Source organism: Hylobates moloch, unplaced genomic scaffold, assembly GCF_009828535.3.
Source record: "Hylobates moloch isolate HMO894 unplaced genomic scaffold, HMol_V3 SCAFFOLD_3, whole genome shotgun sequence".
NCBI classification, from domain to species: Eukaryota; Metazoa; Chordata; class Mammalia; order Primates; family Hylobatidae; genus Hylobates; species Hylobates moloch.
Window position 1 is genome coordinate 30,192,626 of NW_026652278.1, and position 24,448 is coordinate 30,217,073.

Below are 24,448 nucleotides of genomic sequence, written 5' to 3' on the forward strand. Positions count from 1 at the left end.
AAAAAAAAAAAAAAAAGAATTAGTAATACTACAATGAATGCTTTTGAGCATGAAGCCTTGTCTGTATCTAGGACTGTAGTCTTAGGCAAAAGTGCTTTCCCAATTATGGGGTACCCAGCTTTGTAAATGGGTGTGTCTTTTGCCCAGCCAATGTGAAAGGTAAGTTTCTGGTTTTTGCTAATTTGATGAGTAAAGAAAATTGTGTCTCTTGCTTTTTGAAGGACATGTTTTTCTGTGTGTTTACTATTTGCATTTTTCTTGAAAATACAATTCATCCTATACATGTTTTTATTTATCAGTTGGGTGACTTGGAATCTCTTTATGTAATCATTAACCAACCTTTTATATCAGTTGCAAATACTTCTTTTTCTAGTTTGTTTCCAATTTTTATGTAATTCTATCTTTTCCTTAAATCCCCATAGGTTTTATTTTCTTCTTCTAATCCTCCAACCCCCATTTGCCCATCCTTTAAATGAGTAAATATCTGTTGTGTTGGCAATGGGTGATATGTGGAAAGCCCAAATGCCAGATCTTCATCTGCTGTAGCTCTCATTCACAGACTTTTTTTATTTTTTTTATTTTATTTTTTTTTTTGAGATGGAGTTTCACTCCTGTTGCCCAGGCTGGAGTGCAATGGCATGATCTTGGCTCACTGCAACCTCTGCCTCCCGGCTCAAACGACTCTCCTGCCTCAGGCTCCCAAGTAGCTGGGATTACAGACGCACACCACCACGCATGGCTAATTTTTTGTATTTTTAGTAGACGGGGTTTCACCATGTTGGTCAGGCTGGTCTCAAACTCCTGACCTCAGGTGATATGCCCGCCTTGGCTTCCCAAAGTGTTGGGATTACAGGCGTGAGCCACCACGCCCAGCCCGGATATTTTTCTTTTTGAGACTCTAGCTCTGTTGCCCAGGCTGGAGTGAAGTGGTGGGATCTCGGATCACTGCAACCTCTGCTTCCCAGGCTCAAGTGACCCTCCCACCTCAGCCTCCTGAGTAGCCGGGATTTCAGGTGCATGCCACCACACCCAGCTAATTTTTCTATTTTCTTTTGGTGGACAGGGTTTTGTGATGTTGCCCAGGCTGCTGTCAAACTCCTGGGCTCAAGTGATCCACCTGCCTCAGTCTCCCAAAGTGCTGGGATTACAGGCATGAGCCACTGTGCCTGGCCTCTTCTATGCTTAAGAGCTTTTCCAATCTCAAAACAGTTGACCTTAGGGACTGCATATCCCAGAATGCAGTGATCACTGGCTTATTCCTGACAAACAGGTAGTATTTTGCCCAATTTTTTTATTAATTACCTCCTAACTTCAGGAGGGTGGTAGTATCCCCATTACAAAAATGGAGAGGCCAGGCGCAGTGGCTCACACCTGTAATCCCAGCACTTTGGGAGGCTGAGGCGGGTGGACCACCTGAGATCAGGAGTTCGAGACCAGTCTGGCCAACATGGTGAAACCCCATCTCTACTAAAAATATAAAAATTAGCCAGGCGTGGTGGCAGGCACCTGTAATCCCAGCTACTCGAGAGGCTGAGGCATGAGAATCGCTTGAACCCAGGAGGCAGAGGTTGCAGTGAGCCAAGACTGTGCTGCTACACTCCATCCTGGGGGATAGAGCGAGACTGTGTCTCCAAACAACCAAAAAAAAAAAGATGTTACTTTATATGCTAGACTTTTCCAATAGTATACCTTTAGGATCATACTAAATTGTTGGTAGCTTATTTGTTAAAGGTGGAATGTTAGGTTAAAATGTATTAATCTGAGGCCAGGCACAGTGGCTTACACCTGTAAGCACTTTGGGAGGCTGAGGTGGGTGGATCACTTGAGGTCAGCAGTTCGAGACCAGCCTGACCAACATGGTGAAACCCTGTCTCTACTAAAAAATACAAAATTAGCCGGGTGTGGTGGCACATGCCTGTAATCCCAGCTACTTGGGAGGCTGAGGCAGGAGAATCACTTGAACCCGGGAGGCGGAGGTTGCAGTGAGCCGAGATGGTGCCATTGCACTCCAGCCTGGGCAACAAGAGCGAACTCTGTCTCAAAAAAAAAAAAAAAAAAAGTATTAATCTGAGATACACTTTAATTTTTCTGGTGTTACGTCTTTGACAGTCTAATACGCATTCAGTTTCAGTGGGTTCGTGTTATCTTAGTAATTCTTGAATGTCTTAAAAGTAAAGCTGACCACATTTGTATCTAAACTGTTTGTTTGCTTTGTTTATAGGATTTTAAACTGTCTACGGTTCTTAACCTCATCTGTTAAGTTCCCATGCCTGGAGAAGCTAATGCCAACTCATCATGTGATAATTCAATTTGTACAATAAATTATGAACCTGGAAAAGCTGGTTGTCTTTATTTACAAGATATCAAAAATATAAAAACTGTACAAAATGCAACAAAGGCAAAAACTGGCAGTGACTTGGTCTAAATCTTTTAGTTTCCCAAAGCAAGGCTCAGTACTGGAGGTAAGCAACTGAAATGTCTGTCTGACTTCAAGTGTACTAGGTTGTATGTAGCTGTTTTAGCTGAAGTAGAACATGGAAGCTAAATTTCTTCACCTGGTTTATCGAGTGTTTGGGTGCACTCAAAACTCAACAGGTATATAAATCCAGATGTCAGTGGGTGGCTGTACTTCATCTAGATCTAAGAAAGGAACCCTACCTAGTTACATACATTCCACTAATCATGGGCCAAGAAAAAAAAAGTTAGTTAGTGGATCATTTAACATAGTTTTTGAGTGCCATACAGTAACTGTTTTTACAGCAGAAACATACATGCTCATAGGATTCTTCAGCTAAAATTCAAGATGATAGTATATTTCTGAATTTGAATCTTGAAGCAGGATGAATTATTGAAATCAACTTTTTTTCTAAACGTAATAAATTAAAATAGCATTTGAACAGAAAATGCATAGTTTCCACACAATCCAAAGCACCATAAATGTCCCCTCCATGATCATAATACCTCTTATTCAACTAACGGAAATTAGTCAAATGTTGTTGCTATAGAAACGTGGAACTGTCCTGTTCACATTTTCCAAGCAGCATACTTCCAGATCCATATAGACAAAAACATTCTTTGTAGCTTAAATATTAATCACTGAGGTATTTGCTTTTAGTCTCCCTTTTTAAAAACAGTAGCTTCCAAAAGGTCTTTAATACCGATGGTTTATTGTGGACTATAAGCTCCTGCAGCTAGAACCAGGTTTCTTCGAGTAAAATGAAGGTGTACAACTGGTGTTGATTTGGTCATATACGTTCCCAACAATAACTCCTGTGAATTCTCAGGTAAATTTATATGCCCAGTGGCTGTAGTAAAGTCATCGGTCTCTAAATCTTCAAAGGCTTTGATAGCATCCCATAATCGAACTGTATTATCCATTGAACCTAAGGGGAAGTCAAAGGAAACCATTAGTTGCATCCATCATATTTACACTGGGACATTTTGTCCAATATACTTTATGTATTTACTGTACATTTTGGGTGAAAAATCTAAACTTGACCAACAACTCTATTCCTTTCTAAGGAGCATTTCAAGCGGTACTTTAACCTGAGAAGTGATTGATGTAGGGTGACACTCTGGAATCAGAGCTAAAGGGAAGCAAAACCTAAAACATAAGGACTTAGTTTTGCAATCGTCAACACTGTTTCCTCTTAACATAGCATTTACCATAAAGCCATTAATAGTCATTTACCTGAAGCCAAAATTTCACCATCTCTACTAAACCTAAGTGAACAGACTGTATCAGTGTGGCCTTTTAATTCTCCAACCATCAAACCATGTCCAATATCCCAAAGAAGCACTCTGCCATCTGTTGCTCCTGTAGCCAGGAATCTCCCATTGGGAGAAAATGTCAAGGAATGAATTGGTCCCTAGAAAAGAAGTTCATAGAAAGGATCAAAGTAAAGTACGTCTAGGAAAATAAGACAAAATTTTAAAGTTTTGCAGTAAGAATGGTATCTTTAAAATTTATGTGTCACTTGTTTAAAAAATATTTTTATCTTAAAAGCAACCTTGGATGCTGGAATAGTAAGAATGTAAAATACCTTGTGTCCAGTGAAGATCCTTACACAGTTACCATTCAGGACGTCCCAGAGCCGCACAGTTCTGTCTGCAGAGCCCGTAGCAACATAATTAGAATTTGGATGGAATCTGGTACAATTCACATCAGCAAGATGGCCGGCAAATATTCTTAAAGGCTGATAGTGGTCTGTAGCCCAGAGCCTTTTATAAAGTTATTGAAAGCAAAAGATGACAATTAGTAGATAACTGTGAAATGCCAAAAATCTATATAAAATAAATACAGAAACATCCATATGAAAAGTTAGTTCCAAGTGGGCCCCCACTTACTAGTTAACTGAGGGGAAGAAGAATGAGACTCACAGTTCTGAGAGTTCATCTGGTACAATTTTTTTTTCTTAAGCTGAGGTCTTGGCCGGGCATGGTGGCTCATGCTTGTAATCATAGCACTTTGGGAGGCCAAGGCAGGTGGACCACAAGGTCAGGAGTTCGAGACTAGCCTGACATGGTGAAACCCTGTCTTTACTAAAAATACAAAAAATTAGCTGGGCGTGGTGGCGCACGCCTGTAATCCCAGCTACTCAGGAGGCTGAGGCAGGAGAACTGCTTGAACCCAGGAGGTAGAGGTTGCAGTGAGCCAAGATGGCGACACTGCACTCCAGCCTGGGAAACCGGGTGAGACTCTGTATCAAAAAAAAAGGCTGAGGTCTTTGAGGTCTTCCTCTGTTGCCCAAGCTGGATTCAAACTCTGGGTTCCAGCAATCCACCCACCTCAGCCTCCCCAGTAGCTGGGACTATAGGCATGTACCACTGTAGCCAGCCAAAACTTAAGTTCTAGAACTCCAATTCTCTGTATATTATTCTTTCTCCCCTATTCCTAGTCTAAACCACAGAAAAGTATTTTCCCCTAGTTCTGGCCACCAAATAGTTGTTTTGTTTTGAGACAGTCTCACTCTGCCATCCAGGCTGGAATGCAGTGGTGCAATCTCAGCCCACTGCAACCTCTGCCTCCTGGGTTCAAGCAATTCTGCCTCAGCCTCCTGAGTAGCTGGGACTACAAGCACGTGCCACCACACCTGACTAATTTTTGTACTTTTTTTTTTCTTCAGTAGAGACGAGGTTTCGTCATGTTGGCCAGGCTGGTCTGGAACTTCTGGCCTCAAGTTATCTGCCCTCCTCGGCCTCCCAAAGTGCTGGGATTACAGGCGTGAGCCACTGCACCTGGCCAAATAGTTTCTAACCTGAACTACCTTATCCTCAACTTCTAAGCAGATGACAGAGAATCATAAAGGTGCTCACAGTGGTATGGAAGACAAGGTTAAGCATCTGATGGGGGTGGGAGGGAGGATTGTTAATTAACTATTTTTTAAAAGCCAGGAATCATATAGATGTAATTGCAGATATAATAATACTCCTGCCCCAATTTCTTTTTTTTTTTTTTTTGAGATGAAGTCTCACTCTTGTCTCCCAGGCTGGAGTGCAATGGCGTGATCTCGGCTCACTGCAACCTCCGCCTCTCGGGTTCAAACGATTCTCCTGCCTCAGCCTCCTGAATAGCTGGGATTACAGGTGCCTACCACCACGCCAGGCTAATTTTTGTATTTTTAGTAGAGACAGGGTTTCACCATGTTGGCCAGGCTGGTCTCAAACTCTTGACTTCAGGTGATCCATCCACCTTGGCCTCCCAAAGTGCTGGGATTACAGGCGTGAGCCACTGCACCCGGCCCCAATTTCAAATAAGTTATAAATGCAAAAGCTTCTCAGAAAGTTGATCCTCAATAATGGAAGTGTAAATGGATTTGGCTGGCTGTGTAATTCCCAACAAGAAACCATTCTGTCCATTGAATAGACCCAGCCATAAGATCACAGTGTTCTTACCGAGCTACTCGGTCATGGCCCCCTGACACAAAATAATATCCATATGGAGAAAATTGTGTGTCCCACACTGGATAGTTGTGTCCTTTATATCCCACCAAACAAGTAAATGTTTGAAGGCTCCACAATCTAACAGTTCCGTCCTCTGAAGAGGAAAGCAGATAGTTCCTGAGAGAAGAGAAGGTGATATATTTGACTCCCAGAGTAACCTCTGGTCAACTGCCCAGTTTTATATACATTTGAATACATTAAATATTTTATATACATTTGAATATTTTATATACATTTGAATATATTAAATATAGCTAACATGCTACATACATCTCACTTTTAATTCATACACGCAATTCACAGTAGATATCAATTCAAAGAACTAACCAAACTAATGTTAACCCTGACACTCTACATATACCAAGCACCTACTGAATGAGGTAATATGATACAAAAACTTAGGGAAAATCACAGTTCTTTACAAGAAAAAAATACCAGGGGTAATTAACCAAGTATAGTCAAATAAGGTCAACTGAGAAAGTTTAAGAAATGTGATATGTCACTTAAAACTCAACAATTTTTGACCCTAAAATAAAGATGCTATTTTCCTATGCTGTGTAAGCTATGTTAAGAATTAAAAAGGAAATGTCGTTTGAAGAAAAAAGAAACACTACAGACAATGCTAATAATTATCTACCTTTTTCAAGGATAAACACAAAAGACTGATAGTCAGAAGGTATTAAAATTTTCACTGAAATCAGACGTTTCCCTCAAGTAAAAATGTATCATCTGGCAAAACCTTATCAAACAACAAAAAACCTAATTCTCAAAGTTTCATAATGATAAAACCTTGATGGATGGAAAGCTATTATCTTTTTTTCTTTTCTTCTTTTTTTGATATGGAGTTTTGCTCTTATCACCCAGGCTGGAGTGCAGTGGTGCAATCTTGTCTCATTGCAACCTCTGCCTCCCAGGTTCAAGTGACCTTCCTGCCTCGGCCTCCCAAGTAGCTAGGATTACAGGTGGGCGCCACCACACCCTGCTAATTTTTGTACTTTTAGTGGAGACGGGATTTCCCATGTTGGCCAGGCTGGTCTCAAACTCCTGATCTCAGGTGATGCACCTGTCTTGGCCTCCCAAAGTGCTGGGATGACAGGCGTGAGCCACCGTGTCCGGCCTGAAAGCTATTATCTATCCAAGTAATATACTGACAGTATTATGAATACAAAACACCCTCCCCCCATTTTTACAGTGTTAGAGATCATGAAAAATAGGCAAATACTTATACACATAGGATGACATTGTAATCATACACCTAAAGGGAAGCAAAACCAATTTTGAATTTCCTTTTTCATTTACTCTTAGTACTTTTGATTACAGAAAGATAAATCCTCAATTACTAGCTAATATGCCATTAATGTCAGGAATTTGTCTTAAATTTGATGAAGCAGCCAGAAGACACAATGCAGGGACCCAATGAAGCAATTCAACCCCTAATGGAGTTCTATAAAACTAAAGCTTTGGTTGGTTATTTACCATTGGGTAACATAAAAATAATTAAAAAAAAAAAGAAAATACTAAAGCTAATTTTTAAAACCAGTAAGCCCTGAAACTGTGCATTTTGATTCTATAAATTTGAGTATACAGGCCGGGCGCAGTGGCTCACGCCTGTAATCCCAGCACTTTGGGAGGCTGAGGTGGGCAGATCACCTGAGGTTTAGAGTTCAAGACCAGCCTGACCAACATGGAGAAACCCCATCTCTAATAAAAAAATAAAATTAGCCAGGTGTGGTGGCGCATGCCTGTAATCCCAGCTACTCAGGAGGCTGAGCCAGGAGAATCTCTTGAACCCAGGAGGAGGAGGTTGCGGTGAGCTGAGCACTCCAACCTGGGCAACAAGAGCGAAACTCTGTCTCAAAAAAAAAAAAGTGAGTATACATTAAATTGCTACCGTATACAAACACCAGGATTCAAAGATGAATTAGCAAATGGCAAGATTCTAAAAGATAATGAACGTCAGACAACCATGAGATTTTTATCATAATTTTCCCAGCATTTGCATAATGTTTCCAGTAGTTAACTTTTATATAATTTCAATATAACATAGCAGTATTTAATTTTTACTGTTTGTATTTTACCTATCCGGACTGAAGCTGGCTCCATAGACAGGCCCACTGTGACCATACAAAATCTTCAACTCACTTGCTGTTTTCTCATCCATGATTCTTTCTAAGACATCATCTGATTCTTTGTCTATGAGACTAAGATCTAAAATGGTCCAGAAATATTGATGTTTTAAAAGTACATTCATCAAAACTTTTAAAGTAATCATATCACAGTTCAGGAGAGGAATTAACATTTGAAAATTTCCTCCTATATACCAACCACACTGTGCTAATCCCTCTCAATTAGGCAGTATCACCTCAGCATGTAAGAGAAGAAACTGACGTTCAGAACAGATAATTTGCTAGAGTGCACACAGCTACTCAGTGTGGGAACCAGGACTGAAACTCAGTTTTGCCCACTATGCCACAGTGTTTCACAAAAATGAAAACTATGGGCCAGGCATGGTGGCTCACACCTGTAGTCTCAGAACTTTGGGAGGCCGAGGCGGGCAGATTGCTTGAGCCCAGGAGTTCGAGACCAGCCTGCACAACATGGAGAAACCCTGTCTCTACAAAAAATAAAAAATTAGCCAGTGTGGTTGCACACACCTGTAGTCCCAGCTACTCAGGAGGCTAAAGTGGGAGGATCACTTCAGCCCAGGGATTGGAGGCTGCAGTGAGCCGTGATCACACCACTGCATTCTAGCCTGGGCAACAGAGTGAGACCCTATCTAAAAAAAATTTAAAAATTAAAATTAAAAAAAAACCTATGGAACTATTAAAATAATTTAAAATATATTGTTTTATTTAAATAATATAGTTATTAAAAAATTTATTTCAGGCCGGGTGTGGAGGCAGGAAAATCGCTTGAATCCGGGAGGCGGAGGTTGCAGTGAGCCCCTATAATTCCAGCACTTTGGGACGCCAGACAGGCGGATCACCTGAGGTCAGGAGTTCGAGACCAGCCTGGCCAACGTGGTGAAACCCTATCTCTACTAAAAATACAAAAATTACCTGGGCATGGTGGTGGGCACCTGTAATCCCAGCTACTGGGTAGCTGGGGAGGCTGAGGCAGGAAAATCCCTTGAACCTGGGAGGTAGAGGCTGTAGTGAGCCGAGACTGCGCCACTGCACTCTAGACTGGGTGACAGGGCGAGACTCTGTCTCAAAAAAAAACAAAAAATAAAAAACTTTCAAATAAAATCCTGACCTTATTTGTTCTTTTTTAGCCATTTGTATGGCTAAAACAGGAAGTACCATCCCTTATTTAAAGGTTTTTTGAGATTTACAAGCAATCATAAAATGTTAGATTTTTAACTTTTAGCCTAATACTCACTCATTCTACAGATGAGAAAACTGAGGCCTAAAGAAATTAAACCAGTCTAGCACCCCAGTCACTCCAAAGCTTTTTTCACTGTTGGGAATGTTAGAATCTTGAGTTAAAGTAAAATCAAGTGAATTTCTGTAAAGAACACAATCTCCTGTGTATTTTCCGTGGAATCAAGATTGGTATAGACTAATGGCAAGTTCACATTCCAAAAGGTCATCTCAGTTACCTGATGCTTGTTTGACACTACGAAGCTTTTTGGGTGTTACAGACCACACTCTGACAGTTGAATCTGCAAAACCTCCAGCAATCAGACTAGAATCATCAGTGACATCCACTGCAGTAAGACCCTGCCAATAAAAGGGTTAGACTAAACAACACTATTTTCGGGTATTTAGAGTTAGGAAGCAAATGTTAATCATTTTCACACTATACTAAATATATCCTCAACCCTCTATTTTAAGGAATATATAAAGACTTTTAAAATTCTTGATTTAAAATATTGGCCACGCCTGTAATCCCAACAATTTGGGATGTTGAGGCAGGTGGATCACCTGAGGTTAGGAGTTCGAGACCAGCCTGGCCAACATGGTGAAACCCCATCTCTACTAAAAATACCAAAATTAGCCGAGCAGGGTGGTGGGCACCTGTAATCCCATCTACTTGTGAGGCTGATGCAAGAGAATCACTTCAACCCAGGAGGCAGAGGTTGCAGTGAGCTGAAATCGTACCACTGCACTCCAGCCTGGGAGACAGAGTGAGACTCCATCTCAAAAAAAATAAATAAAATAAAATATAAAATATTAAGTTTGGCCAGGCGCGGTGCCTCATGCCTGTAATCACAGCACTTTAGGAGGCTGAGGCAGGTAGATTGCCTGAGCTCAGGAATTCAAGGCCAGCCTGGCCAACCTGGTGAAACCCTGTCTCTACTGAAAAAACAAAAATTAGCTGGGCGTGGTGGCTCATGCCTGTAATCCCAGCTACTCGGGAGGCTGAGACAAGAGAATCACTTGAACCGGGAGGCGGAGGTTGCAGTGAGCCAAGATCGCACCACCGCACTCCAGCCTGGGTGTCAGAGCGAGACTCCATCTCAAAAAAAATAAAATTAAATTAAAATAGTAAAATAAAATAAAGTTTATATCGCTGGGCACGGTGGCTCATGCCTGTAATCCCAGCACTTTTGGAGGCCAAGGCGGCCAGATCACTTGAGGTCAGGAGTTCAAGACCAGCCTGGGCAACATGGCAAAATCCTGTCTTACTAAAAATACAAAAATTAGCTGGGCATGGTGGCTGGTGCCTGTAATCCCAGCTATTCAGGAGGCTGAGGCTGAGGCACAAGAATCGTTTGAACCCGGGAGGCAGAAGTTGCAGTGAGCCGAGATCTCACCTCTGCACTCCACCCTAGGTGATAGCACAAGACTGTCTCAAAAAAAAAAAAAAAAAATTGATAAGTTTACATAAGTACTTAAACCAAGTTCAACAGAGATGAACCACAATTTGCTCCTCCTCAAAGGCTAGCAGAATTCTGATCAGTGAAACAAATGCCATTAAACATTGCCTTCTATCTATTCTGTGCAGTATCCAATTCTCTTTTCCTGAATGCTGTCTTTAAATTGTATTAAGAGTTTAAGGGTGCGGTGGCTCATGCCTGTAATCCCAGCACTTTGGGAGGCCGAGGCAGGCGGATCACAAGGTCAGGAGATCGAGACCATCCTGGCTAACACGGTGAAACCCCGTCTCTACTAAAAAATACAAAAAATTAGCTGGGAGTGGCAGCGTGCGCCTGTAGTCCCAGCTGCTGGGGAGGCTGAGGCAGAAGAATGGCGTGAACCTGGGAGGTGGAGCTTGCAGTGAGCCGAGATCGCACCACCCCACTCCAGCCTGGGTGACAGGGCAAAACTCTGTCTCAAAAAAAAAAAAAAAAGAGTTTAAATAATGAATGAAACTCCATTTTAGCTAAGACATTTGTTTCTCTCTTAATGGTAAATCATCATTCTACATGACTCCCCAGGCAGAAATCGCCCAATTTTTTTACCAACCTGGTAAGCATTAAGAAATGTATAGAAACAAATGGAGGGTAAGCAGTCTGGCCCAAGGCGTACTCGTTTGGTGGTTTCTTTCATATTCATTATCTTATCCAATTTATCTGAATCTTTCAACTCAGGAAGAGGGATTCTGTGAAAGAAAAAGAGAGTCAAAATTACCTTTTGACTATTAACAAACTTGAACTCTCCATAACATATTGTCTCATACCTCCACATACAAGTTCCTAAAGTTTTTTCCTCACCTATTCTGAGGTGGAGCATTGGGATCTTGTTTTTTGCTTTTGGATCCAATACTATCTTTTTTAGGCTTCTTCTTTTTAGGTTTTCCTTCTTCATTTTCTCCCTCTTCATCCTCATCATCCAAAGGTACCTCAATTTCTGGTTCTTTTAATAAACCAAAAAATACCTACAAGTCAAAAGAGCCAACATTTTTTAAATTATTTATTCATTAATACACCCAGTTTACATCTTGATAGGATAAATCACAATTACAAAATAATAATTTACACTCTGAAGCAGGGTTCTGTACTTGTCTACCCAATAGCCATTCTCCCCTTTTTCCTTACTAACAGAACCCTCATTTTATTGGAGTAGCAATGTGCTCAGTTAAATCATTTCTGTTCCCAGGCTCCCTTTCAGCTAGGAATGTCCATATAAGTATATTGGGTACGGTTGTATCAAAAAAATATTGTTTTCCTGATTAAAAAGGGAAAGCTTCAGCAGAGATATGCCTTTTGTCCTCCCCCTTCTTCCTTCTTGGAACGGAGCTGCAATGCTGAAACTGCAACAGCCATTTGTGAGCACAAAGAAGAAAGCCACATTCTAAAGATGGTGGACCAGAAACCAGAAGGAACCAGGGACCTTGATGGCATTGTGGAGCCTTCATGCCAGCCCTGGAAGGCCTTCCTCTGAAATTCATTTTATGGGAGAAAAATTCTTTGTTTCAGCCACTGCATTCAGGGTTCTATAAAATGCAACCATACCCAAATTGTCACATATAAACATCACCCTCAGAACACAAAATTTTATATACAGTATAAAATTGTTTCCAAGCGGCCAGGCGCAGTAGCTCACGCCCATTATCCCAGAACTTTGGGAGGTGGAGGCGGGTGGATCATCTGAGGCCAGGAGTTCAAGACCAGCCTGGCCAACACGGTGAAACCCTGTCTCTACTAAAGTAAATACAAAAATTAGCCGGGTGTGGTGGCGTGTGCCTCTAATCCCAGCTACTTGGGAAGCTGAGGCAGGAGAATCACTTGAACCTGGGAGGTGGAGGTTGCAGTGAACTGAGATCACGCCACTACACTCCAGCCTGGGTGACAAGAGCAAAACTCCGTCTCAAAACAAACAAAAAAAATTGTTCCCAAGCTAGCTATAAGAAAAATGTGTAACTTATGTAGATGGAAATGCTACAATTTTTCATAATCTGCATTATAGAGTTCTTAGGTTCATTCCCATACCTTTGATTTGTTTGCCTCTCGTTTAGCCTCTCCTGCCAAACTTCCCACCATCGCATCTATCTGTTGCTTACTACGCGGCATCCCATCAAAGATGTCAATGTAGAGGTGCTCCTGAACTATGTTCCATATCTGATTGTTCTGTTTCTCCTGAAGATGCCTCTTCAAGAGTTGGTACGAGTCACGGGAAATACGCAGAACAAATTTACTTGTTCGAAAATCCAACATGGTCTCATTCCCTTTCATGTGTTCCTTTTTGGTAAGACTAGATAATACTCGTAGGTCATCCTGGTAATAACATTCCTGATCTCCATGGAACCTGTTTCAGTGATTTTAAAAAGTCATTTTTCAATGTAATCATTAAGGGATCTGCCTTTCCCCCATATACTTATAAACCATCCCAGAATATTTTCAATGTAGTAGTCTAAATAATCCTGAACTAAGCTGTAGGATAAGAAGTAACTCATTTCAAAATGACCATAATTCAGTTTCTGAATTTATTCTAAAAATGAACAAATGTAATTCTCTAATGAAATGTATCACAAACATTTTAAGAAAAGAACTTAAATATCCTAAGTGAAAAATAATATACCCACCATTGGTAGACAGTTTCTTTAGAATGGAGACATTTAAAAGAAACTGGTAGACATTTGAAAATATAAGAACCCTTGCTTTACTAAATGTTATGGTTTCTCAAAACCCACTTTTAAAACTTCTATTATGAAAATTTCAAAGGTATACAAAAGAGTATAATGAACTCAATGTACACATTACTCAGCATCTCAACATACATAACATTCTCATAAAACCCATCATTTTTAATGATTTCCTATATTCATTGGAAACATGTACCAGACATTTTTAAAATATCAATACTTTAATATGATCACTAAACAACAAAGTGGAAGTACTCATTGTTGATACCAAACAATGAGTACTTCCACTTACTCACTATTACCAAAGACAATAAAATAAAGCCTTTAGCCTTGATAACAACTAGTAAATTTAAATGTACTTTTGTTTTTACAGCTCTTAATTTTCCTAAGAAAGTAAAATTAAAGACAATATATTTGGCATTCACTAAAAAGAGCAATCAATGCAAAAACATTTTTAAAACAATGACTAAACATATTAGGGCTCCAGCTCTGATAAACACATAGCCAACAGATTTCTAAACTGTTAACTATGTTACCCCATTACAACTCATCAATATATGATCTAAGATTTGAATAAAATTAGAAATCTCAGCTCTTATGTCAGTAACTGCCCATTATCCTCCTGTAGTGATGGGGTCCTGGCAAGGGGTGAGACTGTCCATAATGGGAAGACAGAGAATCCCCTATGATATTCCAGCTTCCTATGTGGGGAAAGAGCTACACCATGAGACTGGAAGAGCAAAAAGGTTTTTCCTTCTCTTTTAGAGACAAGTTCTTGCTCTGAAGCCCAAGCTGGAGTGCAGTGGTTCAATGCAGCCTCAAATTCCTGGGCTCAGGGATTCCTCCTGCTTCAGTATCCCGAGTAGCTAGGACTGCTGTGCCACCATACTCGGCTAATTTTTGTTTACGCGATCTCAGCTCACTGCAACCTCCACCTCCAGGGCTCAAGCAATTCTCATGCTTCAGCCTCCTGAGCAGCTGGGACTACAGGCGCGCGCCACTATGGCCAGCTAATCTTTTGTATTTGAGTAGAGATGGGGTTTCACCATGTTGGCCAGGATGGTCTCGAACTCCTGAGCTCAGGCAATCTGCTCGCCTTGGCTTCCCAAAGTGTGGGATTACAGGCATGAGCCACTGTGCCCGGCTCAATTTTTGTTTACTTTTTGTAGAAGCAGGATCTCGCTCTTTTGCCCAGGCTATGTTTTTGTTTTTTTAAGTGACAGTGTCTATGTTGCCAAGGATGGAGTGTTTAGATGACAGTACTTTAAAGAGAAATTAGCTTCTAGAGTAGAAGTTCTGTCATCAGCCTTTCTTATTTTTTTTTTTCAAAAGCACTTGGCTACAGAACATTTTGCTTTATATACTTCCTATCAGGCATCCTAGTATAATGAATTTACTATAATGGCATACAAGCCAGGGGTGCTAAGTTCTACTGTTCCTCTATTACTATTACCTTGTGTTAAATGATAAATCTTGACTTCAGGCTCTATTGCTTGTATTAAACATTTCTCATTCAGGCCAGGCCTGGTGGCTCACACCTGTAATCCCAGCACTTTGGAAGGCCAAGGTGGGCAGATCACCTGAGGTCCAGAGTTCAAGACCAGCCTGACCAACATGAAGAAACCCCGTCTCTACTAAAAATACAAAACTAGCCAGGCATGGTGATGCATGCCTGTAATCCCAGCTACTTGGGAGGCTGAGGCAGGAGAATGGCTTGAACCTGGGAGGCGGAGGTTGCGGTGAGCCGAGATGGCGCCATTGCATGCCAGCCTGGGCGACAAGAGCAAAACTCCATCTCAAAAAAAAAAGAAAAGAAAAAAAAAGAAAAATTATTATTCACACTGCTAAGCACGGCCTCCTTTTTTTTTTTTTTTGAGATGGACTTTCGCTCATTGCCAAGGCTGGAGTTTATAATGGTGCAATCTCAGCTCACTGCAACCTCCGCCTCCCGGGTTCAAGTGATTCTCCTGCCTCGGCCTCCCAAGCAGCTGGGATTACAAGTGTCCGCCACCACGCCTGGCTAATTTTTGTATTTTTAGTAGAGACACGGTTTTGTTATGTTGGCCAGGCTGGTCTCGAACCCCTGACCTCAGGTGATCTGCCCACCTCAGCCTCCCAAAGTGCTGGGATTACAGGCATGAGCCACCACACCCAGCCTGCCTCCTTCTTAAATACTCCTTTCCCTTGGCTTCTATAATTCAACTCTCCCCTGGTTTTCTTCCTGTATATCTCTTCTACTTGGCCACTAAATTTGGAGCTCCTTGGGCCTAGCCCACTGACTGACTTATTTCATACTCTCCCCTAGTCAACCTCATCCATATCCATCAATATTGCACACAACTCCAATTAATAGTTATAGTCCCTACCTCTCTTCTGAGCTCTCATATCATCTACCTATCAACTTGACATTTCTTAAATGAGTCAAAGGCATATTCAAATCAGAACTCAAAATTATTCCAAGGCCTGACAAATCAAGTCCTCTTCTAGGGTTTTCTGTATCAGGAATTGGCTCCCCTATCCAGCTGGAGAGGCCAGAAAACTGGAGATTTCAATGATATCTCCATCTCCCTCACCTCCCTAGCCAATCTATCAAGTGTCTCATGACTCTGTCTACTTCTCTTCACCTCCACCACAACCTAGTCCAGTGTTTCTCAACAAGGGTGCTACTAGCATTTTGGGCAGGGTAATTCTTTGTAAAATGGGACTATCTAGGTGCACATATTAGAACATTTAGTATTCCTGCTCTTCCGCCAAGTCATTATGACAACCAAAAATGCCTCCACACATTTTCTCTTTTTTTTTTTTTTTTTTGAGACAGGGTCTCACTCTTGTCATCTAGGCCGCAATCTCAGCTCATTGCAACCTCCATCTCCCAGGTTCAAGCAATTCTCCAGCCTCAGCCTCCCAAATAGCTGGGATTACAGGAGTGAGCTACCACACCTGGCTAATTTTTGCATTTTTTTGAAGAGACTGAGTCTCACCAGGCTGGTCTCAAACTCCTGAGGCCAAAGTGATCCACCCGACTCAGCCTCCCAAAGTGCTGGGATTAAAGGCGTGAGCCGCAGCACCGGGCCACCTCTACACATTTTCAAATGGTCTAGCGGAAGGAGCAATTCCACCCCCGGTTGAGAACCACTGCAATAACTTCCAAAACTTGTCCCTATAGTCATTCTATCCCCCATTTGTTTTCCCCACTGCATATAGGTCCTTTCAAAGTATATATCTAATAATGACATGGTCCTTTAATGACTCTGTAGCAGAAATGACTCTGTAGCAAAAAGGCTTCACTCTCCCCAAATACCCATTTTTCCTGTCTTCCTCCATAAAAGAAAACCTGAATATCAGCTGGGCACATAGACACTTAGGTAAAGACCACATTTCTTATTTCCCTTGTAGCTAGGTGTGGCCACTGACTGTTAAGATATAAAAGGAAGAAGTGTGTGCAGTTTCCGTGTGCCCTACCCGCTGAATGGCACACTGATGTGACTGCTTAGAGCAGGAAAACCATCTTATGCCACAAGGTGGAAATTGCATGAAAAGCATGGGAGAGCAACGAGACCGAGGGAGCTTGGGGCCCTGGTAATGAAGAACCCACCACACCAATCCCGAATGTCCCACCTTTATGAGAAAAATAAATAAACTTTTATTGTATTTAAACCTCTGTTGTTTGGGTTCTCAGTTACTCTTATTCTAATCTAATCCTAACACTGCTTCCTAGTTTTCTTAAGATAAAGGCAAAAATAAACTTTTATTTATGCCATTGTTGATGAGTTTTCAGTGACTCTCAACGAAATCTAATCCTACCCAACACAACTCCCTACTGCTCTTAGGATAAACAAAGACCCTCAACATGGCCCAAAAACCTGCCTATTCTTTTTTTAAATGCCTTCACTTTAACAATAGAACCTGCCTACTGTTCCAGTCCCTAACCAATTCCCAGCTTCATGGTATACCACACCCCCATCCCATTCTCTGCTCCAGCTACCCTGGCCATCTTTCAGCCTCTGTACCTACCAGGATCCTTCCCACCAGAGAGCTTTTACACATGCTTTTCCCTCTTCTCTTTGTCTGGTTAACTCCTACCTAATCTTCAGATCTCAGATCTCACTTCAAGTATCATTTCCTCTGGAAGCCTTCTCTGACTTCTCTAACTAGATTAAACCCCACATTTTAAGTTCTCATAGCCTCAGGTACCTCTCCTTCACAACGTACTTTTTAAGTTGCAGTCTTACATTTTAGTGGTTACAGATGTGAACATATATGCACGCACACACACACTACGTATGTGTGTATATATATATGTAAAAATTTACATACTTCTCAAAGAATGACTTTGCTTCATTCTCATGTTGATTGTAGACTAGCTCCAAGTACATGTGCACAAACAGAGGATAAAAGAGTTGGGATAATTCTGCCCGATGGCAGTCCAGGGAACATTCAATGAAGTGTTTCAGTCCACTATAGTATTCTTCATACATTGTGGGATCTCCTTGTTGGTTGTAGGCCGACAACACGGCACTGACATCTGGCTGGTCTTCCACAGCAACACTTCCAACTATTTAAAAAACAAAAAACTTTTAAGAAAATGACCTATTATGACCATGTGACTATGGCTGTATTGTTAAGGCCCAGAGGTGAGTTGTTTCTCAGATTGTTGTCTCTTTTCTTCCCACTGTCTCTTCCTCAACACAGTCACATAATCTTTTTTTTTTTTTTTTTTTTTGAGAGGGAGTCTCACTCTGTCGCCAGGCTGGAGTGCAGTGGGGAGATCTCGGCTCACTGCAACCTCCGCCTCGCAGGCGAGTCTCTTGCCTCAGCCTCCCAAGTAGCTGGGACTACAAGTGTGCGCCACCATGCCCAGCTAATTTTCGTATTTTCAGTAGAGACAGGGTTTCACCATGTTGACCAGGATGGTCTCAATCTCTTGACCTTGTGATCCTCCCGCCTCGGCCTCCCAAAGTGTTGGAATTACAGGCATGAGGCACTGCACCTGGCCCACATAGTCTTTTTTTTTTTTCTTTTTCTTTTGAGATGGAGTTTCACTCTTGTCGCCTAGGCTGTAGTGCAATGGCACAATCTCGGCTCACTGCAACCTCCCCATCTCGGGTTCAAGCAGTTCTCCTGCCTCAGCCTCCTGAGTAGCTGGGATTACAGGCATGCACCACTATGCCCAGCTAATTTTTGTATTTTTAGTAGAGACGGGGTTTCACTATTTTGGCCAGGCTAGTCTCAAACTCCTGACCACAGGTGATCCACCTGCCTCCCAAAGTGCTGGGATTACAAGTATGAGCCGCTGGGTGCAGTGGCTCATACCTATAATCCCAGCACTTTGGGAGGCCGAGACAGGTGGATCATGAGGTCAGGACATCGAGGCCATCCTGGCTAACACGGTGAAACCCTGTCTCTACTAAAAACACAAAAAATTAGCCAGGTGTGGTAGTGGGCGCCTGTAGTCCCAGCTACTCGGGAGGCTGAGGCAGGAGAATGGCATGAACCCAGGAGGCAGAGGATGCAGTGAGCCGAGATCGCGCCACTGCACTCCAGCCTGGGCGACAGAGCGAGACTCCCTCTCAAAAAAAAAAGTACGAGCCACCGTGCCCAGCCATAATCTTTTAATGGAATTTTTTTCACTTGTTTCAGTCACCCAAACCGAAACCTGTCAGCACATCTATATCTTAAGATAACAATAACAGGCCAACACGGTGGCTCACACCTGTAATCCCAGCACTTTGGGAGGCTGAGGCGGGCAGATCACAAGGTCAGAAGTTCGAGACCACCCTGGCCAACATGGTGAAACCCCGTCTCTACTAAAAATACAAAAATTAGCTGGGTGTGATGGCACGTGCCTGTAATCCCAGCTACTTGGAAGGCTAAGGCACAAGAATCACTTGAACCCAGGAGGCAGAGGTTGCAGTGAGCCAAGATCGCACCACTGCACTCCAGCCTGGTGACAGAGCAAGACTCCGTCTCAAAAAAATAAAATAAAAAAAATAACAAGAAGAGTCAGTATTTCTCCTGGAACTACCTTATGTTAAAGACAAATTGTATAAAAGATGATATGTGCAATTCAAACAACTACATTAACTTTCTCTCAATGCTCTGCGCAAATGGCACCCACCAAAACCAAGCTATGCACTGCAGTAACATTCCCAGCTCTCTGTGCCACCCAAGCACTGTGTAACATTCTTGTAACATAACCTATCCTGTGTTCCCTTCACATTATATACATCTCTTACCCCTTATAAAATATAAGCACTTAAGGGTGGGAAGGACCATGCCTTATTTATATCTTCAAAAGATACTTATATGCTTAAGACAATTTCCATAACCACCATTTCAAAACAGAAAACATAAGTATTTATTTGTAATACAGCACCACCTAACAATACATCTGTCAATTAAATCGGAATTTGGTTGCTGGAAATTTTTGTAAGTTGCCATTATAGTACACTTTGCTCTTTACTGCACAAATGTGGTAATTTCTTTGGTTACTCTGATGGCCTCTTTTACTCCTTACTGATTTCTTGATTATGATCTATAATTAGGTCAAGTTTCTGAAGAGATCTGAGATTACAGCAAAATAACCAACAATATAATTCATCTTATAGTTCATTCACAAAATTCAACATTCAAGAAAGATTCCTCTTTTTTTTTTTTTTGTAAAGACGGAGTTTTGCTCTGTCGCCCATGCCGGAGTGCAATGGCTTGATCTCAGCTCACTGCAACTTCTGCCTCCTGGGTTAAAGTGGTTCACCTCCCTCAGCCTCCTGAGTAGCTGAGACAACAGGCACATGCCACCACACCCAGCTAATTTTTTGTATTTTTAGTAGAGATGGGGTTTCACCATGTTGGCCAAGCTGATCTTGATCTCCTGACCTCAAGTGATCCACCCGCCTCGGCCTCCCAAAGTGCTGGGACTACAGGCGTGAGCCACTGCACCCGGCCTTCAATCACATCTGCACACATTTCTATTTATGGATTACAATGAGGTATGAATACAATGCTATGTATGAATACTTCACTTCTTGCAATGCTGCAAAAATTAGGCCTCATACAGACTAATTTGGCTAAAAGCTCTGCATTGGGTAATTCTTTTTTTTTTGAGACGGAGTCTTTCTCTGTCCCCCAGGCTGGAGTGCAGTGGCGCAATCTCGGCTCACTGCAAGCTCCGCCTCCCGGGTTCACGCCATTCTCCTGCCTCAGCCTCCCGAGTAGCTGGGACTACAGGCGCCTGCCAACACGCCCGGCTAATTTTTTGTATTTTTAGTAGAGACGGGGTTTCACCGTGTTAGCCAGGATGGTCTCGATCTCCTGACCTCATAATCCGCCCACCTCGGCCTCCCAAAGTGCTGGGATTACAGGCTTGAGCCACCGCACCCGGCCTGCATTGGGTAATTCAATAAACATTTGTTGTTAGCTCAGGATCACCTTTGAGACCTTATATTGTATATGAGTTTTACTGCATGGATTTGTAACAACAGTTGCTGGGAGAAATGAGGGGCTCAGGTTTCAGGGACATACACAGAGGCATAAACTTATCCATACCAAACATTTTACATATATATAAGTGCCTCAAGTGGCCGGGCACGGTAGCTCACGCCTGTAATCCCAGCACTTTGGAAGGCCAAGGCGGGTGGATCACGAGGTCAGAAGATCGAGACCATCCTGGCTAACACGGTGAAACCCCGTCTCTAATAAAAATACAAAAAAAATTAGCCAGGCGTGGTGGCACGCGCCTGTGGTCCCAGCTACTCAGGAGGCTGAGGCAGGAGAATCACTTGAACCTGGGAGGCGGATGTTGCAGTGAGCCAAGATCACACCACTGCACTCCAGCTTGGACGACAGAGCGAGACTCCATCAAAAAAAAAAAAAAAAGCCTCATAACCACTCATTTAATAGAGAGAGAAAATTCAACATGAGAATGACTTGCCTCCTGACAATATTAATGTAAAAAAAAATTTTTTTTTTTGAGACAGAGTCTCGTTCTATCACCCAGGTTGGAGGGCAGTGGCGCAATCTTGGCTCACTGCAACCTCGGCCTCCTGGGCTCAAGTGATTCTCCTGCCTCAGCCCCCCAAGTAGCTGGGATTACAGGCATGCACCACCATGCCTGGCTAATTTTTGTATTTTTGGTAGAAAGGGGGTTTCGCCATGTTGGCCAGGCTGGTCTCAAACTCCTGACCTCAGGTGATCCACCCACCTCAGCCTCCCAAAGTGCTGAGATTACAGGCATCAGCCACCACGCCCGGCCAATATGAAGGTAAAAAAAATTAAAAAGTAAAAAAATAATGACAATCAGCATCACACAAGTAAACGCAGCAAAGACAAAAAGGTCTGTCCAATGCCCATGCCTAAACACAGGGCTCTCAAGCTGCCATATGTCAATACTCCTTAGAAGCACTTATTCAAAAGTGAAGATTCCCAGATTCCACCTCTAGAGGACCTGATTCACTAAGTCTGAAGTGATGCCCAGGAACCTGCATCCTCCAAAGACTTAACACTGGTGGTACTCAGCCCATATATATTTTTAAAATTTCAGCCGGGTGCGGTGGCTCATGCCTGTAATCCCAGCACTTTGGGACGCCGCGGTGGGTGGATCACGAGGTCAGGAATTCAAGACCAGCCTGACCAATATGGCGAAACCCCGTCTGTACTAAAAATATTTTTTTAAAAACTAGCCGGCCGTGGTGGAGCGTGCCAGTAGTCCCAGCTACTCGGGAGGCTGAGGCAAGAGAATCGCTTAAATCCGGGAGGCAGAGGTTGCAGTGAGCCAAGATCACGCCACTGTACTCCAGCCTGGGCGACAGCAAGACTCCGTCTCAAAAAAAAAAAAAAAGAAAAAAAAATTTCAACTTTTAGCTGCGATTCAGGGGGTACATGATGTGCAGGATTGTTACAAGGGTATATTGTACGGCGGCCGGGCGCGGTGGCTCACGCCTGTAATCCCAGCACTTTGGGAGGCCGAGGCGGGTGGATCATCTGAGGTCAGGATTTCGAGACCAGCCTGACCAACATGGTGAAAGCCCGCCTCTACTAAAAATACAAAAATTAGCCGGCCGTGGTAGTAGGAGCCTGTAGTCCCACCTACTCGAGAGGCTGAGGCAGGAGAATCGCTTGAAACCGGGAGGCGGAGATTGCAATGAGCCGAGGTCGCACCACTGCACTCCAGCCTGGGCAACAGAGCAAGGCTCCGTCTCAAAAAAAAAAAAAAAAATCTATAAAGTATTTACTAACACATCTTTTAAGACGAACTAAAGAAATAAAGAGAAAATAAAGTACTTATAGTATTTAAAGTACGCTAGTACGAAACTGTACAAGCACTGTTAGTGTCTGTCATGCGAACCTGCCCAAGGCTCAAAAGCCCAAATGAGAGGAAAGGGACCAAAAGCGTGAAGGTCCCCGCCTCTCCGCGCTCACCTTCCCCATACATCCCTCTGCTCAACAGCTCTCCTCAGCCTCTCGCTAGAACTGACAGCTCGGAAGGGGGTTTGACTGCGCAGCCGGCGCACTAGAGAAAGGGGCGGGCATGTGGCCCTAGAGGCGGGCCCAGGAAATTCAAAACAAGCCCGCAGAGGTGCAGGCCTGCCAGCCCCTGCCTTACCGGCTTGCTCCCCTTCGCGGCGGCCGTGCCTCCCCGGGACCCCACGGCTCACCTTTACCCGGAACCGCAGGACCTGAGGCTGAACCTGAGACGACTGTGGCCCCCGAAGCGCCAGTGCCCGGAGGGTCGGGGGCCGCAGGGCCAGGGGCCGAGGCGGTCACCCGGCTGAGAAGCGCGCTGGCCACCTCAGCGCCGGCGCTGTCCACCTCTCCCGGGGCTCCGGAGCCCGCCACTGCCTCCTCCAGCAGCCGGGCCTCACGGCGCAGCGCCTCTTCGGCCTCGCGGAGGTTGCTCTGCCGTAGGAACTGCAGCACGGCCAGTAGAGTCTGTCGGTCGTGCGGAGCGCTGGCGTCCGGAGCAGCTGCAGGCACCGCGGCCGCCCCCGCCGGGGCAGCGGCGGAGATAGCCACCGTGGGCTTGGGGGTCCCGCCATCCCCGCCAGTGGACGACGACGCCGCAACGTTCCCGCCGCCGCCATTGGGGCCGTTGTTGGTAGCGCCGCCGCTACCCTCGCCTGCGCCGTCCCCCGCCTGCGGAGGTAGCAGCGTTGGCGGTCCCTCAGGCTCTAGCTTGACCGCCACCTCCGTCTGCTCCTCCGCCAGCGCCGCCATCTTGCGGCTGAGCCACCTCGCGCCGTCAAGCGTGATTGCATTTTCGCCACATGGAGGGCGGGGAGGAGCATTTCACGACAAATCTAGCAGGCCATTTACGGCAGTAGGAGGAGCGAAAAGGAAGGAGAAACGGAATAGGAAAGAGAGCAACTTTCAAAAACGAGCTAAAGAGAGGCAGGAAGTGGGCATTGGTGACCACCTATTTACATTTGCCTGATAATAATTGCCATTTATTGCAGGCCAGCTATATTTAGGCATTATGATAGATGTTTTACATTATGTGATCTCTTTCAATTCAATAATCTTTTTCTTTTTTTTTTTTTGAGACGGAGTTTCGCTCTTGTCGCCCAGGCTGTTGAAGCGATTCTCCTGCCTCAGCCTCCCCAGTAGCTAGGATTACAGGCATGAGCCACCACGCCCTGCTACAATTAAATAATCTTATGAGGTAATATTATCCCCACCCCACAGATGGCTCAGTTGAAACCAAGAGAGGTTAAATAACTTATCAGAGGCAAGAAGAAAGTCCAAATGTCAACATTCGAATCCACGTATTTAACTCAAAAACATACCATTTGCCAGAGGGAGGCTTCCGAGATACTGGTAATGTTTTACATTTTGACCTGAATAGTGCTTACTTTTTTTTTTTTTGCAATTTTTACTTTTGTAAAAGTTAATCGAGCTGCATGCTTAATGAACTTTACACTGTATGCGTTACATTACATTACATTAATTACATTACATTTATTTATTTATTTATCTTTTG

The 24,448-nt window shown here is 43.3% G+C and overlaps 2 protein-coding genes across 4 annotated transcripts in view; one reads left to right on the forward strand and one right to left on the reverse strand.

Moving 5' to 3' along the window:
• ATP5MK (ATP synthase membrane subunit k) overlaps positions 1-2,338 on the forward strand; it is a 7,889-nt gene extending 5,551 nt beyond the window's left edge. For all 3 annotated transcript variants that reach the window (XM_032178681.3, XM_058436051.1, XM_058436050.1), the window contains exon 4: positions 2,222-2,338. The gene's annotated coding sequence lies outside the window, so the exon portion shown is untranslated. The remainder of the gene's footprint in view (positions 1-2,221) is intronic.
• Positions 2,339-2,792: 454 nt separating this feature from the next.
• On the reverse strand, positions 2,793-23,699 carry TAF5 (TATA-box binding protein associated factor 5). Its single transcript, XM_032178665.2, has 11 exons — positions 23,127-23,699; positions 17,791-18,028; positions 12,821-13,136; positions 11,603-11,766; positions 11,355-11,490; positions 9,545-9,665; positions 8,022-8,151; positions 5,896-6,060; positions 4,044-4,221; positions 3,692-3,869; positions 2,793-3,383 (listed from the first exon to the last, which is right to left on the reverse strand). The coding sequence occupies exons 1-11, from the start codon at positions 23,683-23,685 to the stop codon at positions 3,166-3,168; spliced, it is 2,403 nt and encodes an 800-aa protein (XP_032034556.1). The 5' UTR covers positions 23,686-23,699; the 3' UTR covers positions 2,793-3,165.
• Between the last annotated feature and the right edge of the window lie 749 nt (positions 23,700-24,448).

Coding starts and splice junctions, on each gene's coding strand:
- TAF5 (XM_032178665.2), bottom strand. CDS start 23,685: ATGGCGGCGCTGGCGGAGGAGCAGACGGAGGTGGCGGTCAAGCTAGAG. Junction 11,491..11,602: donor AATGCTCCACCTCAGAATAG/GTGAGGAAAAAA, acceptor TTTCTTTCACAG/AATCCCTCTTCCTGAGTTGA. Junction 9,666..11,354: donor CATTTCTTAATGCTTACCAG/GTTGGTAAAAAA, acceptor TTTTATTGGCAG/GGTCTTACTGCAGTGGATGT.